Genomic DNA, 16738 nt, shown 5'->3' with positions numbered 1-16738 from the left:
TATCAATTAATAAACTAAAAGAAGATGAAATACCATTTAAGAGTGCCGAAGAAGCACTAGAATTATCAAAAGTAAATGTTCTAAATAATGAAATGAAAATTTTGTATATGGTTAAAATACCTTTAACGATTAAGGAAACATTTAAGAAAATAATTATAAGACCTGTAAAAAGGGAAGATAATACTGTAATTAAAATCGAATACAAAGAAATACTTAGAGGAAAAAATTCAATTTTAGGAATAAAAAATGAGTGTGAAAAATACAATAATATGTCAATATGTATTTAAATAAAGATTTATGTATAGCTAGAATTATTTATAGCTTGAACTCAACTTGTTCAACAACAAATGGCCACCACGTCCCTACATTAGAAGAAGTTAAACAAGGAGTAATATTGCTCAATCGATTTGACGGCAGATTAGTAGCAGACGAAATATCCCAACCACTTAACGGTACTCATGTCATTATATTTAATAACTCAACAATTAAAATAAACGACCAGCAATTCAGTAATATTGAAGCAGGAACTATAGAAACTATCCCCACAATTCTTCAACCGATCCCACTAGAAAAAGATCACATAGAACTCCTCTCTCTAGAGGCACTGAAAGATCTGCACATCAAAAACGCAGACGAAATCAGTTATATTAAAAATGCTACATTTTCCCCCGGAGGCCTAACAATGACAGCAATTCCAATAATTATAATAATTATTTACATCCTAAAGAAACGTTCCGTAAAAATCCAATATGTGGGAAAAGAGGTCATAAAGCCAGTGCAAACTGAAACAAGCCAAGAAGATACGCCAGGCACTACTAGTTACACTCCCACATATGTAAGTTTCAATAACTTACCGTTCTACTAAATGATCGAGGACGATCATCTTTAAAGGGGGAAGAGTTAACTCCGGAACTTGCAAAAGTTCAACTAGGTTGAATTTTGCCAATGGTCAACCATTCTACACGCGCATTCGCATAATTGCTGACACCTCAACATAATTTGCGTAAACAACAGTCAGCAAACTATTAATAAATAACACTAAAACAATAGTCAGCTAAATATCAATAAATTGAAGTAAACAACGATCAGCAAAAATATCGATTTTGCAATAACAACAAATAGGGCGCATATTAAAGTGCAACGTGAGTGTGGCCAATAGTAGGTGTAATTTTAAGTTAAGCTAATAATTGTAATTAGTCTTAAGTTGGATTCAAAATAAATAAGTGATGTGCGGACAAAGTTCCGCCAGCTTTTTAAAAACAATTAATAAAATATAATTATTTAACTTATATATTGGAAGAAAGTGGATATGCATGTATGTATGTTTTTGGTTTGTTTTTATTTTGGTTATTTTATCTCTTGTTTTTTGTGTTATAATTTTAATTTTGCCTCGGCTTACTTATTTAATTGTATAGCAATCCTGCTTACTGCTTTATTAAGCATAAAGGGTATTACCGGAAATCTGCGCAAATAATTGCTTGAATTTAGTTTCATAGGATTTTGTATTTGTTAAATTAGTGTGTTATAATACACAAAGGTAAGCAGACAAGCAGCTTATTAATTATTTATGTACATAGTATATATGTTACCAAACCGTTTTTGGCTTTTACCGTAAAATAAAGCCGTAACTTAAAACAGTTTGGTTTTTATTTATTTAATTTTTTGTTTTTTATTCTTACAGTTTTATGTTTACTAATCAACTGTAACCTTTAACATAATACATAAGTATATGCATGAAGGAATAAAATAGGAAACGATACAACTCACTTTATGCTCCCTCAAGGGTTTTTTGAGGGTATAATATATGTATGTACGAGTGTGTGTTCCTTTGTTCCTTTTCCGCTGCTTCCAGTTGTGCCTGGTTTTAGTGAGTGTTGTTCTTGTTTATTATCTTTTGTTTTACATTCGCGCCCGTTTAAGTTGTTGGTATTTATGTATGTTTTGTTATAAGGTGTATTAATATTTCGCGCCCGAATTGTGGTTTTGGCTTTTTCAACAAATTAGCTTGTTTCAAATGATTGTTTGTACACATGTACACATGTATGTATATGTGGATGTACATATGCATATATTTTTATATCACTGCACCCGTTTGCTCTGTCACTACACTTTTTTTATACTCTCGCAACCTGTTGCTACAGAGTATAATAGTTTTGTTCACCTAACGGGTGTTTGTATCACCTAAAACTAATCAAGTTAGATATAGGGTTATATATATATAAATGGTCAGGATGAAGAGACGAGTTGAAATCCGGGTGACTGTCTGTCCGTCCGTCCGTCTGTCCGTCCGTCCGTCTGTCCGTCCGTCCGTCTGTCCGTCCGTCCGTCTGTCCGTCCGTGCAAGCTCTAACTTGAGTAAAAATTGAGATATCTTTATGAAACTTGGTAGACATGTTTCTTGGTACCGTAAGATGGTTGGTATTGCAGATGGGCGTACTCGGACCACTGCCACGCCCACAAAACGCCATTAATCAAAAACAAATAACTTGCCATAACTAAGCTCCGCAATAAGATACAAGACTGTTATTTAGTACACAGGATCACATTAGGGAGGGGCATCTGTAGTTAAAACTTTTTTTTTAAAAGTGGGCGTGGTCCCGCCTCTAATAGGTTTAGTGTGCATATCTCCTAAACCGCTTATGCTATAATAACAAAATTCACTAGAAGCAAATGTTTTTAGCACTTCTATTGACGGTGTGAAAATAGTGGAAATCGGGTGGCAACTCCGCCCACTCCCCATATAACGGTACTGTTAAAAACTACTAAAAGCGCGATAAATCAAGCACTAAACACGCCAGAGACATTAAATTTTATCTCTGAGATGGTATAAGATGACTTTATAGGAACCGCGTTCAAAATTAGACAGTGGGCGTGGCACAGCTCACTTTTAGGTGAAAACCCATATCTTGAGATCTGCTCAACCGATTTCAACCAAATTCGGTGTGTAACGTTCTTTTCATGTTTCTTTGTCATAGTGCGAAAATGGGCGAAATCGGATTACAACCACGCCTATTTTCCATGTGACACCATTTTAAATACCACTTGATTCTTTCACTTTCCACTATGCAAATCAAGCAATAATGATTATATTGGCGTAAAACTTTGCGTGAATAATATGTTTAAAGTATGCCACCTTGCGGCCAAAAATTGTCTAAATCGAACCAAAACTGTTCAAACCCCTAAGTACTAAATATGTGGACCCCAGTGCCTATAGTTGACCTTCTACCGAAAATATCAGTCAATCCACAAAGAAATCTCAAACGAGTATACCATTTGACTTTGCGAGAGTATAAAATGTTCGGTTACATCCGAACTTAACCCTTCCTTACTTGTTTTTGTTAGGTTATGACACCGAAATTTTTTACTGTAAACTTTTTTTTGGTTTGTTAAAATCCCATAGTTCCTTTCACTAGGGCTTGAAGGACCATGAATAAAGCGATACACAATTTGTAAGGAAAGATCCACCAGTGTCTTTAAAATGCTGACACTCAATACACTCGCCTTTAAAATTATAATAAAAATGCGATTTTTCTCGTTTACAATGTACAATATTTTTTTACATATAAAAACCAGTTATTATTATTGCTTTTAATACATATCTGGAAAATAATATTTTGGGCCGATGTCGACGGGTTTATAATCGGCAAGAGTAGCGCGCAGGATCGCTGTTGTCGAAAGTGTATAAGCGAAAAGTTGATGTGGCGCTCAGGCCCATAGACGATAAGCGAATGCTGATGGTATGTTGTGTTGTCCTGTGTGGTGTGATTTCATCGGGTGGTGAGAACTTATGAATGTTCTCAAGTGTGGTGTGTTGCATTAGGATGCGCCAGTTGTTACCGGAGGAAGTGGTGGTACTGAGGCTTAGATCACTTAAACAGTAATATTTCTGATTTTTCTTCACTTTTTACTCAGTTCGTTGTGAGCGCTCGTCAAAGATGGACACCAGCAAAGAGAAAATTCACTATATTTTACAAGTTTTCTTCGATCAAGGCGCAAAAGTAGCCAAAGCGGCTGAAAAAATTAATTTAGTTTATGAGCCCGATACTGTAAACGAAAGTGTAGCACAAAAGTGATTTGCTAGGTTCCGTTCCGGTAATTTCGATGTCAAAGATGCGATAAAATCATGGAAATAGTGGAAACAGACCATCACGTGAGCACTTATTTAATTGCTGAGGAACTAAAGATATGCCAGAAAACCGTTTGGAACCATTTGCATAACCTTGGATTCAAAAAGGAGCTCGATGTTTGGGTGTCACACGAACTAACGCAAAAAACCATGATAGACCGAATTTCCATCTGCGAATCGCTGCTTAATCGATGAAAAATGGGTCACTTACGACAACATAGAGCGCAAACGGTCGTGATCAAAGCTCGTGGAAGCGGCACAGACGGTGGTCAAGACCGGATTGATGGCCAGGAAGGTTTTGCTATGTGTTTGGTGGGATTTGCAAGGAATCATCTACTACGAGCTGCCCACCATGTGGCCAACCGCTCAATTCGGCCCTCTACTGCCTACAACTGGACCCCTTGAAGGCAGCACTAATCCAGAAGAGGCCATCTTTGATCAACAGAGAGCAAGTTGTGTTCCATCAGGACAACGCCAGGCCACACACGTCTTTGGTTACGCGCCAGAAGCTCCGGGAGCTCGGATGGGAGGTCCTAATGCACCCACCTTATAGTCCGGGCTTGGCACCAAGTGATTATCACTTTTTCCTGTCAATGGCGAACGCGCTTAATGGTGAGAAATTGGCCTCAGGAGAGGCCTGTGAAAATTGGCTTTCCGAGTATTTTGCCAATAGGGACGCAGCCTTCTGCGAGAGGGGTATAGTGAAGTTGGCATCTCGTTGGCCATATTTGACTTAAATCGGAAAAATGGACACAAAGTTATCTTTTGAAAAATCAATAAAAAACCGAACGAATATAATATGTGAAATATGGAATTATTCAAAACTTTAACAAGTCTAATGTTATCTTACCAACAGAATATCTCTGATATATCATATGTAATAACAATCGATAATGTAAAATCAAATAAATCATCCTATTTACTTATTTTTTGCACAAAAAATTTCACTTTGAACAAAATATTTAAATGTCAATGAAGTGAAGGGTTTTAGAACGGCAACAACGACATTGTGTACATCAGCTGATTGATATGTCGTGCTGTCGACTTTGTGTTCAAAGCATAAGCGAAGTCGAGTCGTGCCAAAATGGCATCAATATTAGGTACCGTACCATTTAGGTGGTATACCTTAGCATCGTGTGTAATTTTATTTCTCATTATTGTTAATGCAGCAAAATATCTACGGCTGCCCCTTACATATACACTCATTGTATTACTAGCTCATTCTCTCCAGCTAACAGCTAGAAAATTCTGGTAATGATTTTATTGCTTCTAATAATTCGTCGCAGAGAATTTCGGAATTGATAATTTTTGGTTTGTAATCTGCTATCGTTGTTGACTTTGTTAAGTCTTCAATTTGTCTTCGCATTTCTAAAATTTCTAATCTACGGGATGCATTTGTTGAAGCAATAAGTCTAGCAACTAGAGTTTCGTTTTCACTACTCAAAGTCATTTTTAAGATTTTTATTTTAGTTTTCGTAAAAATATTTTATTTCTTGCTTTTCTTTTCCTTTGAATAGAGGCAATTTTCAATTATATGGTTGCCCTTACAATGACTACAATACAAGTAATATAACCTTTCGTATATTGGTGTACTTGGTTAGTCCCCATTTAACATTTTTCCTTCCATATATTCCATAGTCCACGTCAGTTGGTAAGGCGTATGTATTTTTTCTCAAAATTATTCAGTCAATCTATTGTTTAGTTTATTTATTTTTTGATCCTTTTTACGAAAGGAGACCCTATTATTCTGAAGGGTCTGTAGTTCAGAATCGCAAAATTGAGCTTATGGTCGAGCTTTTATTTAAAATTTGATAGGTTATGTAAATAGTCACAATAAATAAACTTTTGATAATACTTATATTATTAAAATAATAGGTATATCCTATAGATATAGTGTCAAAAAGCAATATATATTGGGCGATAAGAAGATTCATGCCCTTCAAATCGGCGAAACCAGACGGTTTATCCCCTGCTCAATTAAAGCGGTCGTAGAACTAAATAAGAGACATGCTAGTAACCTTTCTCAAAGAGGCGTATATTACTTCCTTATAGAGGAAAGTCAAGGCAATATACATACCAAAGGCGGGCAAAGCTTACATACAATACTTCTCTGGATATTAATAATGAATAAATTGCTGATCTAGAAAAGAAACGGGTACATGTTGTGGCCTACGCTGTTGATGTGACGGTTTCGATTAGATGTAAAATCCCTCGATAACCTTATGCAAACAATACTAAATGATATTAATCGGTGGGAAGAAACGCCCGGACTGAACTTGAACGCTAGCAAGGCGGAGCGAGTATTGTTCACTAGGAAACTCTCCTTAAGTCGCCATTATTAAGTTTACAACAAGCAGTATATTTAAATATACGGTTAGCCAACTGGCTTTGAATTATTGAAATCAATTAGGGTTTCGTCAAAGATAGTGAAGGAATGTCTTGATCTCCTAGTGGATCTAACATCTTATTTCACGATAAACCTACAATGGGTTCCAGGACATTGTGATATCCCTGATAACTTTGAAGCAGATGAACTAGCCAGAACAGGCACCACCCTACAATTGAGCCTAGATAAAAATGCCATGTCATGCCATACATGTTATAAATTTAGCTGGTGGATTCAATCATTGACTTACTCAACAAGCAGGCAAACGTGGCATGAATGAAACGTGGGCCGAACATGCCGGCTATCAAAACTCAAAAAAAAATGACATAAGAACTCTAGCAAGAGACTAACAGGCCACTACCTAATTTGCAGACATGCCAGCAGTCTATGTGCACCATACAGTAACTATTGTATAACCTGTCAGGAGGTAAAAGAAGGGGAGACTGTAAAACATTTTTGTGCAAATGCAAGGCTCTCTACAGAAAAATAATCGCAACTATCGGCCGAGGGTTCCTAGACGACGTCTCGGAAGTTGCTTGTATAAAACTATTTGTTCAGATAGGAGACAATAGAGTGTGGAAACATTAGACTCGGTGGTATCACATTGGGCAAAGGCTTAGTTGCGTCGTCAGACAGCCACTCTATCTACCTACCTGGGATAAATAAATTTTATTTTTGATATATTGATGACTTACAACCCATACTTTGTTGTATCAGTTTATCTGTTGTAGCAACGCTTCGGCTTAGTGTGTAATTCCTTAATTTATATTATTTTTTCCTTTTTATCTTTTTTATTGTATTATTTATTTATTTTTAATTTTTATTAGCTCTGTGCTGCTTCTTCTTGTCTTTAATGTTATCAGTTTTTATTTTTATATTTATAACACTTTGCACAGTATTTATTTTTTTACGCGTATTGAGGTTTTTTGTTTTTTTTTCCTTCCGTGGGATACTTATTTTTGTGAATTTTATATATATAAATGTATGTATATGCATATGTACATATATGGCATATAGTCACGTTGGTGGTATGTATTTTATTATTTTGTCCCCTAATATGCTTTGTTTATTTTTTTTCAATAACTTTTATATAATTATTGTGCTAACTTTAATACTTGACAATCTTGAGTAATTTTTCACAATTTTCAACACAAATATATTTTGTATCCTCGAACGCGCTGAAGAAATAAAAACACGTGTGGTTCATTTGATTGACGGAAAAGGAATCCTACTTTATTTTCAACTTACAAATGTATATACATTTTGTTCATATTTACTTAAAGCTAACATACTTCAAAATAATGAATGTCAATTACACTTTTAGCTTGTTGAAATGAGTTTAAAGTCCCTCCTCCAAGTACACCATCTACTAAGAAAAAACTGGCACTCAACGTCTGAGAACAACATGCATAAAGACACCTAAAAACAAGGACAGGATCATCGCTAAATCTACATACGCTTATTGGACAGCTGTTACAGCGTTCATACACATTCGATTATACACGTCAGTCAACACGGTTTCTGCTTGCTGCCCTTATTCGTTTTTGCGACAACTACAATCCTGCGCGCTACATCTAATCCCAGTTTGGCTCATCTTTGCGCCTAAGCGGATTCCACGGCTTCAGCCTTCAACGTTACCTGTTTTCGATTCGTACAGCGTTTGCAAACGAATTATAATTATTGTTAATAAATAAAATTTTAATAATTTAATATTATTGTACGTATACAAATTACACGGGCGTTTTGTTCAACATACTTCTAATGATTCATAGCTATTCAGCATATTTCGGCAGAACGTTAAGCGTTCTTTTTTGTTTACAATTAATATTGCTATACCTTTGAGTGAGGCCATCAGTAATGTTTTGATAAGAATGGATTATTCCATTGAGAAAGGAAAAAGCATACCGAATTCCCAAATAAACCAAAACGTTGATAAAGATTTTATTTATGCGACTGCATAATTACAAAAGTTAAGATGCAATTTTATTTACAGTTACGGTAAATCTGCTGTGTGGAGGCTGCCATTAACTTACGTGCGTTCCTTATGAATGAATTTGTTACAAGTATTCCATTTCATATTTGGGGCCCCACCCGAAATATTTTTTTATTATTTTAGTTTTTTATTTTTATAAACCTTCTTAATTAAATTTATTTTAAAGTTTTAGAATATTTATTCATAAGTTAATATAAATTAAAATGCACATAACCTTCAGTCATTCTCTGGTTCTCTCATCAAAATTCCTTGGTTGATCATGTTAACAAAGCTGTAATTCTACAGATTCTTTTCTGCTAAAATCAAAACAGTGTTAATAATTCACGCGTTGAGTTCCCTCGTCGTGAGGTGAATTTATCGGTGAAATTTCACAAATGTTCAATGTCGAGCCTGTACCTTCTCATTCTTCTATGTCCTCTGGTATAACTGAGACTTAGGACTTTGCCCATTCCTGCACATATCACATAAGTAATCGTTTTAAACAAAATCCAATAACCCAGTATAGTTAATAGTTCTTTTGACCATTTTATTTTGTTTCAAGTTGATATTCAAACAATCAAGCCTTAAACTCCTCATCCCCATGACGGATCATATATTAGACTCATCGTATAAACATAACTGTCGCAGTCGGTACTACTACAAGGTATCCGAAAAGAAGAACCGTTAGTGGAAAATAAATTAAATTTTATAAACTGGTTCTTGTAAACAATTACGGTGTTTGCTTCGAAACTGATACGCGGCGGGAATCTTCGGGTGGGTGGTGAATCGGCGAGGTCGTGCTGATGCGTGTCTGGGGAGTCGCCTCACTACGCCGCGGCGATGGGAGGCAGTTAGTCGACCACTGTCGCGCCTCGCGGTGCGGTGAAGGAGTGTGTGATGTTGCTCACCGCACATCTGACAAAGGCCCCTTGACTCACATGCGGTTGTTGCATGGGTGTGCGCCAGACAATTCAGGCAGTGGCCATGTGCTTGGGTGATTTGCTGTCGTTGGACTGGTGACATACCTTTAAATATGCCGCAATGTTGCAACCGGTGTGGGCGACGACATAGTGGGCATCGGAGGCGGTGTTGACGGGGTTAGTGGTCGCGTGCTACTACGAGGAGCGATTGGAGGGGCTGTGGTAGCCGTAGTTCGGGGTACAAGATTTGCCCCAGGGCGTGGCACATTAACGGCCGAACGTATTGCTGGCGTTGGTGTTGGTGCATTTCCGGCCATAATGATCTATATGAGGAAAAAGTTATATAGATTATAAATTTGTCTCATGATTGAGTTGGAATGTTGGAATTTTGGGTCACGTTAGGTGGCATAATGGGTCGTTAGTTCGATCGACCTTTTACCGGATTTAGGTTTTTTTTGATTTATTAATTTTAGCGGTTTTTGGTTCTTATCGGGTTATTATTTACGGTTGTTCGGTATTATCGGCTGTGGGTAAGAAGCATAGCTTTACGAGCGGTCTAGTTAGTGTTCCGGTTTGCGTACGGAGATCGACTACTCGGATGTGACCATCGGAACCATGGTGAAGGTTTTCTATGCGGCCAAGCCGCCATTCGGTAGGGGGGAGACAATCATCGTGTACTAGCACGCAATCTCCAAGCTTCGGCGCCTGTTCTGGAGCTTTCCAGCGGTAATTCTTGTAGAGGTCCTTTAGATAATCTTCTTTTTATCGGCGGCTAAAATTGTGATGGAGAATTTTGACTCTTTCCCATCGGTTTAATAAGGATAGCGACTCCGCGTATGGCCAGAATGGGTGCTCCTTTGAGAAAATTCCCAGGAGTTAGGGCGGTGAAATCGGAGGGATCTTGCGAGAGGATTGTGATTGACCGTGAATTGAGTACGGCTTCAATTCGAATTAATAAGGTCGTGAATTCTTCATAAATAAACTTGTAGTTTTAGTTACTTTTTTGAAGTGGGATTTGAAGCTTTTTACAGCTGATTCCCATAAACCACCCATATGAGGAGCGCTTGGGAGGATAAACTACCAATTAATCTTGATGTGCCTACTTCTGTACAATTTCAGGTGAGACTTGTTTGATAAAGTCCACAACCTGTTTCTCAGTGGCTCTTTTGGCTCCAATAAACGTTTTGCAGTTGTCACTCATTATTTTTGAAGGAAAACCACGCCGTCCGACGAAGCGAGCGAATGCCGCGAGAAAAGCCTCTGTCGTCGGATTTGTACATAGCTCAAGGTGAACAGCTTTTGTCGTAAAACAAACAAAAACATAGCCTTTTATTAAAGTGAGAGATCTTAACATTGAAGCCTTTATCTGGAAAGGCCCAGCAAAATCGACACCTGTTGTTGTGAAGGGCAGAGCAAAGTTGCAGCGTTCAGGTGAAAGTGTTGCCATTATCTGCGTTCGCATTTTTTGCTTGTACGTTGTGCAAACTTTGCACATGTAAATGCACTTCTTAATTTGAGGCTTAAGACGTGGAATATAAAACTCTTGGCGGACTATTTGTTGCATGAGGCGGTGCTCGGCGTGTAGCATCAGTATGTGGACATAATGCAGATATAATGTGACAAGCCGTGCTTTTTCTGTGTCCAGAAATGGATTTAGTACTAAAAGTGAGCTCTTTTTATCGATTGGCTTCGAATCTTTTAGCAATGATATTTCTCGGCTGAAGTAGCGCGTTTGAGTAGATGCGATAAGAGCGCCTTTTGCTTTTTGTAAGTGTAGGTGCGTTAATGTATCGCATTGGGGGTATATTGGAGGTGTTCCGTTAACTTTAGTTTTGAGCTGCTCTATAAATTTGATCATGTAGGCAACTACTCTGAGGGCTCGGGGAAACGATGAAAATCGCTCAAGGATGTCAGTATCATTTGATATTGCATGAAAGGAGTCGATTTTTCGACTTTCTGGGGCAATTATATTGCGCATGGGCGCTTGTGGCCAAGAATCGGGAGATTCTGTTAACCAGCGGACGCCACTCCACCAGAGAGTGGTGGTGGCAAGATGCAGGGGTTTGCACCCTCTTGTACCTAGATCGGCAGGATTATCTGCACTGGCCACATGTCGCCAAGTGGCTGATCCTACTAGGTCAAGGATTTGAGACGTTCGATTGGAAATATACGTCTTCCATGCATTTGGTGGTTTTTCTAACCATGCTAATACGATTTCGGAATCGGACCATAGATATAATTTATATTGTGCCATGTTTAAATGCGTTTGTACGATGGACACGAGTTTGGCTAGTAGTAGCGCTCCACATAGTTCAAGTCGTGGTAGACTTATTGTTTTTAAAGGAGCCACTTTTGCTTTTGCTACTAATAAGTGGCTTGTGGTCGCAGTGTCGCTTTGTGAGCGAACATATATAGTTGCGCAATATGCCTTTTCAGAAGCGTCACAGAAGCCGTGTAGTTCGACTTTGTGCTCTGGGGCATAATTTACCCATAGTGGGATTTGTATCTGTGAGATATCATTTAGATTGCTCGCAAACTGGGACCACTTTTCTAAACGAAGTGGTTTTACTTGTTCGTCCCAGTCGGTTCCATCTAACCATAAGTCTGGTATTAGAATTTTGGCTGGTATCATAACTGGCGAAAGCCATCCTGCGGGGTCGAAAAGTTTCGCCACAGAGGATAGAATTTGGCGTTTTGTTATGGCGGATAATGCTGATATTGACTCTGTAGTGTATGAAAACTGGTCAGATATCGCATTCCATTGGATCCCCAGAGTTTTTGTTGTACTTTCCTTTTCGAATTTTAGGAAATTAGTATCTAACAAATTTTCATTAGGTATGTCCTTTAAGATATTAGGGTGGTTTGCCGTTATCTTTTTCAACGGAAACCCTGCGGTATTTAGGGCTTGTATCACTTGTGATAGTGAAGACTGTGGAAGACTGTGACTTCCAGACAAGATATCGTCTACATACGTTTGTGTTTTTAACACCTGGGTTGCCAGAGGAAATTCTGACTTGGTGTTTTCTGCCAATTCGTGCAGTGTTCGAATGGCTAGATATGGAGCACAGTTGATGCCAAAGGTAACTGTTTTTAATTTATAGTCGCGGAATGGACTATTGGGAGATTTTCGGAAAATAATTCGCTGAAAATCTTGATCGTCTTTATGTACGGCTATTTGTCTATACATTTTTTCGACGTCTCCGTTATACACGTACTTGAATATACGCCAATTTAAAATAAGTAGCATTAAATCTGGTTGGAGCGTGGGTCCCGTAAATAGGATATCATTTAGGGAATTCCCCGCGCTCCATCGGGTCTAAATGGAGGTATTCTTCTAACACGCCATCGTATTCTGGCTTAGGCTCACCTTTTTTAAGTAAGTTTTTTTCCATACTTAAAAACTGTTGTATAGTAGAGGTGCGAGAGTGACCTAAGGCGATTGTGTTGGGAAATTGTAGTTTTAGTGGTAGTCGTACGACATACCGACCATTATCTGATCTAGTAGTTGTGGCTTTGTAAAAGTCTTCACAATACTTATCTTCAGGGGTTGTGATTGATATGGGGGGAGCTCTTCTAACTCCCAAAATTTCTTTAATTGTGAATTGAGGTATTCGTTTGAGATTTCCTCAACCTGAGTGGTCATGGTGGTAACTGGTTCCGAAACTAGTCCACTTAGGATCCACCCAAAAATAGTATTTTGTGCCAGAAGTGTATTTGAAATTTTCTCAATACCTTCGAGTATTATCTGTGGTATGAGATCGCTGCCTAATAGAAGGTCTATGTGAGCGGGAGTGTTGCAGTTGGGATCTGCTAGCTTTAGGTGTGAAACCTTTTGCCAATGCTTGCTATTTATGTGATAGCTTGGAAGCATATTTGTAAGTTGCGGTAAGACTATAGCTTCTGCTTGTATGTGCTTATCCGCTTGGGGGGAAATTTGGGAAATGGAGCAGATTTTATTTGAGTTTTGGACTACTCTTCCGCCCATTCCCGTGATTTCAAAATTGGCTAGTTTTGTTGGCAGTTGTAGCCCATTTTGAGCCCTAGACGCTATGAATGATCGTTGTGATCCTTGCTCTATTAAGGCCCTAAGTTTAAACAGTTCTCCTCCGTGTTCGATGGAGACGACTGCTGTGGGTAGTAGTACCCTACTTTGGTTTTCGCTGTGTAGCGTTTGGGTTTTTAATGCCTTTGAGAAGCATGGTGCTTCTTGGCAATTTTCGGGATTTCACACTTCGGGATTTGCTGTTGCAACTAAACCCGTGGCTATTTTCATATTTGCGCTGTTTGGGGATGAGCTGGAAAATGTGCTGTAATGCAGCATTGAATGATGTCGTTTATGACAATAAACGCGATTAAATTTGCTTTCGCACTCTTTAAGTGTATGTGCATGTGATAGGCAATTTGTACAAAGTCTTTTTGTTTTTACAAAATTGTTTCGGTCGATAATATTCAATATTTTGAATCTCTCGCAAGATTTGAGCTTATGCCCTCCTGTACATAGTTCGCATGACGTTTGTTTGTACTGTTCGGATGTGAACGTTTGATTTCTGAAGAAGCTTCTATTTAAATTGTTGTTGCTACTGGCTTGGGGTCTGTGGAAGCCTCTATTTAGGTCGCGAAGCCTCCTTTCTGCGATTTTATATTGGGTAGTTAGGAAATCTTTCATTTGTTGCCACGTGGGGCATTTTCTTCGTGATGAGAGCGATTGCTCCCATAGAAGTAATGATTTTTCTGGTAATGCGCCAGTGCATATGTTTACCGGTATTGGATCCCAGCTGTCAGTGGGAATATTTTGTGTCGATAAAACTGACAAACAATTTGAAACAGTGGATTGAAGTTTGATAAATTCTTCACTTGTTTCCTTTTGAATTTTTGGCAAGTTCATTAATATCGATATTTGTTTATCGAAATATTCTTTCGTTTTCGAATCTTGATTTAAGAACTTTCGAAGCCAAATTGAAATTATCGCCATTTAGTGCGAACTGTTTGACTATGACGCCTGCTTGACGTTTTGTTTTGTATCGGAGGTGATACAATTTTTGTGCATTTGTTAATTTTGGGTGGGTTATGTAAACGGCTGTAAACATGTCCCGGAAGGACGGCCATTGTTCATAACCACCATGAAATATTTCTGTATCACATGTGGGCACCTTGAGATGGATGCCTGAACTTGCCTCATGACTTTGTACTTGTGGCAGATCTACTCGCTGATGTGGAGTAGGTGCAATTGCTTTTATTAACTTAAGTTGATCGAAAATCATTGCTTTAGTTTCTTCGAACTGGTCTAAATAGTTTTCGTATTTGACGTAAGCCGTAGATTTGAAATTTTCTGGTAGATCTGAGTCGTCAGATTCTACAATTGCGTCATATGCAGCTTGGAGACGTGACCAAAAATGGTCAAGATTGTCTTTTTTGATTTCTAATACCGAGTCAGAATTGTCCTGAATCGGCGAAGATGAGAATCTAGTGTAGTATCTTATTAAACTGTCACTTTCCGAAATGAATTTAGTGTAAGAAATGTCTTTACCCTTCTTTAGCTTTGTAGCACCTTGCTTTCAGCGTGTAGCTTCTGCAGGTGTACATGGACTTTTATCATCTGAAATCAGCTTTGGTACTTTTAACAATTGAGATGTTTCTGATTCGTTTGAGTCTGAGCTCATTTAAAAATTGTATGAAATAAATTAAAAATTCCTCAGTGTCGACTAATGGATAATTCAGGAAATTTCTTCGTATATAGAAATGTGTGACCGAAAGCTCTTTTTAGTGAATAGAGTTTTCCACTTGGAACAAAATTAAGATTAATTTTCGTATATATGTATAACCGTAAAAATTTTTTTTTGTTAATTAGCGTTCTTAATTTGAAATAAATAACTGAAATACCCGGATTTAGTTGTTATAGATACCAGGTTCGTATTTATTTTTAATTTAATTTTATTTAACAATTTATTGAATAAATTTTTTATCTATTTTATTTCTTATTTTTTGATGTCCTTATTTAGGGGTATGTAGGTATACCCTAATGCGTGGACTTGTAGTTATGTATACATATATATACTTGTGCAATTGAGAGCTCGTTGAAGAGATCAATGCACTTTGTACCTATGTACTAGTAAGCACGAATTATTTGTGCTGAAAAATTTTGTACGCAATCCTGCTTGCTTGCTGCAAGAAGTATTGCGGGATATATGACAAAGTTGACTTTGAAAATAAATATAAATTTAGTTTGAACCAATATGTATGTATATTGTTCAAAATTTTGTATTATTTATATAATATAGTATGATTTTTATTAAATAATCCGCGTTTTATTTACCGAACCGTATTTACCCTATGTACATATATAAGCATATTGTATACTGTAAGTAATATAAAAAAGCGAATTATGTATATTCGTAAAAGCGCGAGAGAGAAATTGGCAATATCAGGTAATGTCGCAATTTTCAATAAGCACTGTATGTACGTATGTAAGGTTTTTATTGTATGTATAAATGATGTATAAGATGTATACATATGTATGTAAAATACGATATGTTATATACGATATTAATGTTTAATATTTAATATTTAGAATACATACATATGTATGAATACGTAATTATGCACTGTATATAATTTTATATATATAATACAATTGTTATATATACGTTAGAAGTAAATATAAGTACTCCTTTTTTTGTACGTATATATATAATATATATTTTTTTTTTCTTTTTTTTCGTTTAACTTCGTTTATTGTATATATGTATGTATATTTATTTTGCCTTTTATGCTTTAAGTTTGACTTTTCCTTTGCTCACATATATTTCGCAATCCTGCTTACTGCTTAATTGAACTGTAATTCGCAATGAATATACATAAGTATGTATGTGCATAAATATAAGAAAAGGAATCGAATGGACTCACTTTGATTTCCTCCAAGGGCTTTTGGGGAATATATGTATTGCGTGTATACTTGTATACAATAGTTACGTGTATGTACGTCTATGTGTTCTTCTGTGTTTCTTTCCAATTCCTTTGTCCTCTGTTGTTTCTGATTTTGCGTGCTAGGTGTTGCTTTTTGTGGTGTTTTTTGTTACTCCGCGCCCGAATGTATATTTGTATATGATATTAAATTTGTTGTTAGGATCGCGCCCGGTTTGATTTTGGGATTATTTTCGCGCCCGTTTTGTTTTTATTGTTGTTATTTAAATGTAATTTAAAATGTAATTTAAGCTTTTTTTTTTTTTTTTTGGTTTTTGTCACACCACTTTTTAGCCACTTATTTTTTGTTGTCAATATGCACATAAGGGTTTTTTATTTTTTCTGAAGGAAAACACCGTGTATATGTGTATATA

General features: G+C 37.0%; 1 protein-coding gene across 18 annotated transcripts in view; it reads left to right on the top strand.

Moving 5' to 3' along the window:
* Positions 1-16738, top strand: part of LOC118681060 (uncharacterized) — a 449031-nt gene that overhangs the window by 266463 nt on the left and 165830 nt on the right. Inside the window, exon 5 of one of the 18 annotated variants that reach the window (XM_070113073.1) lies at positions 7837-8160. The exons of the other annotated variants lie outside the window; for them this stretch is intronic. Within the exon in view, the coding sequence (XP_069969174.1) occupies positions 7837-7844 (8 nt within the window). The 3' untranslated portion in view covers positions 7845-8160. Of the gene's footprint in view, positions 1-7836; positions 8161-16738 lie in introns of those variants that run through there. 18 annotated transcript variants of the gene reach the window in all.

The sequence above is a fragment of the Bactrocera oleae genome, chromosome 2 (genome assembly GCF_042242935.1).
Source record: "Bactrocera oleae isolate idBacOlea1 chromosome 2, idBacOlea1, whole genome shotgun sequence".
NCBI classification, from domain to species: Eukaryota; Metazoa; Arthropoda; class Insecta; order Diptera; family Tephritidae; genus Bactrocera; species Bactrocera oleae.
Note: the sequence above shows the minus strand (reverse complement) of the source record. Positions and strands in the feature narration are given on the sequence as shown.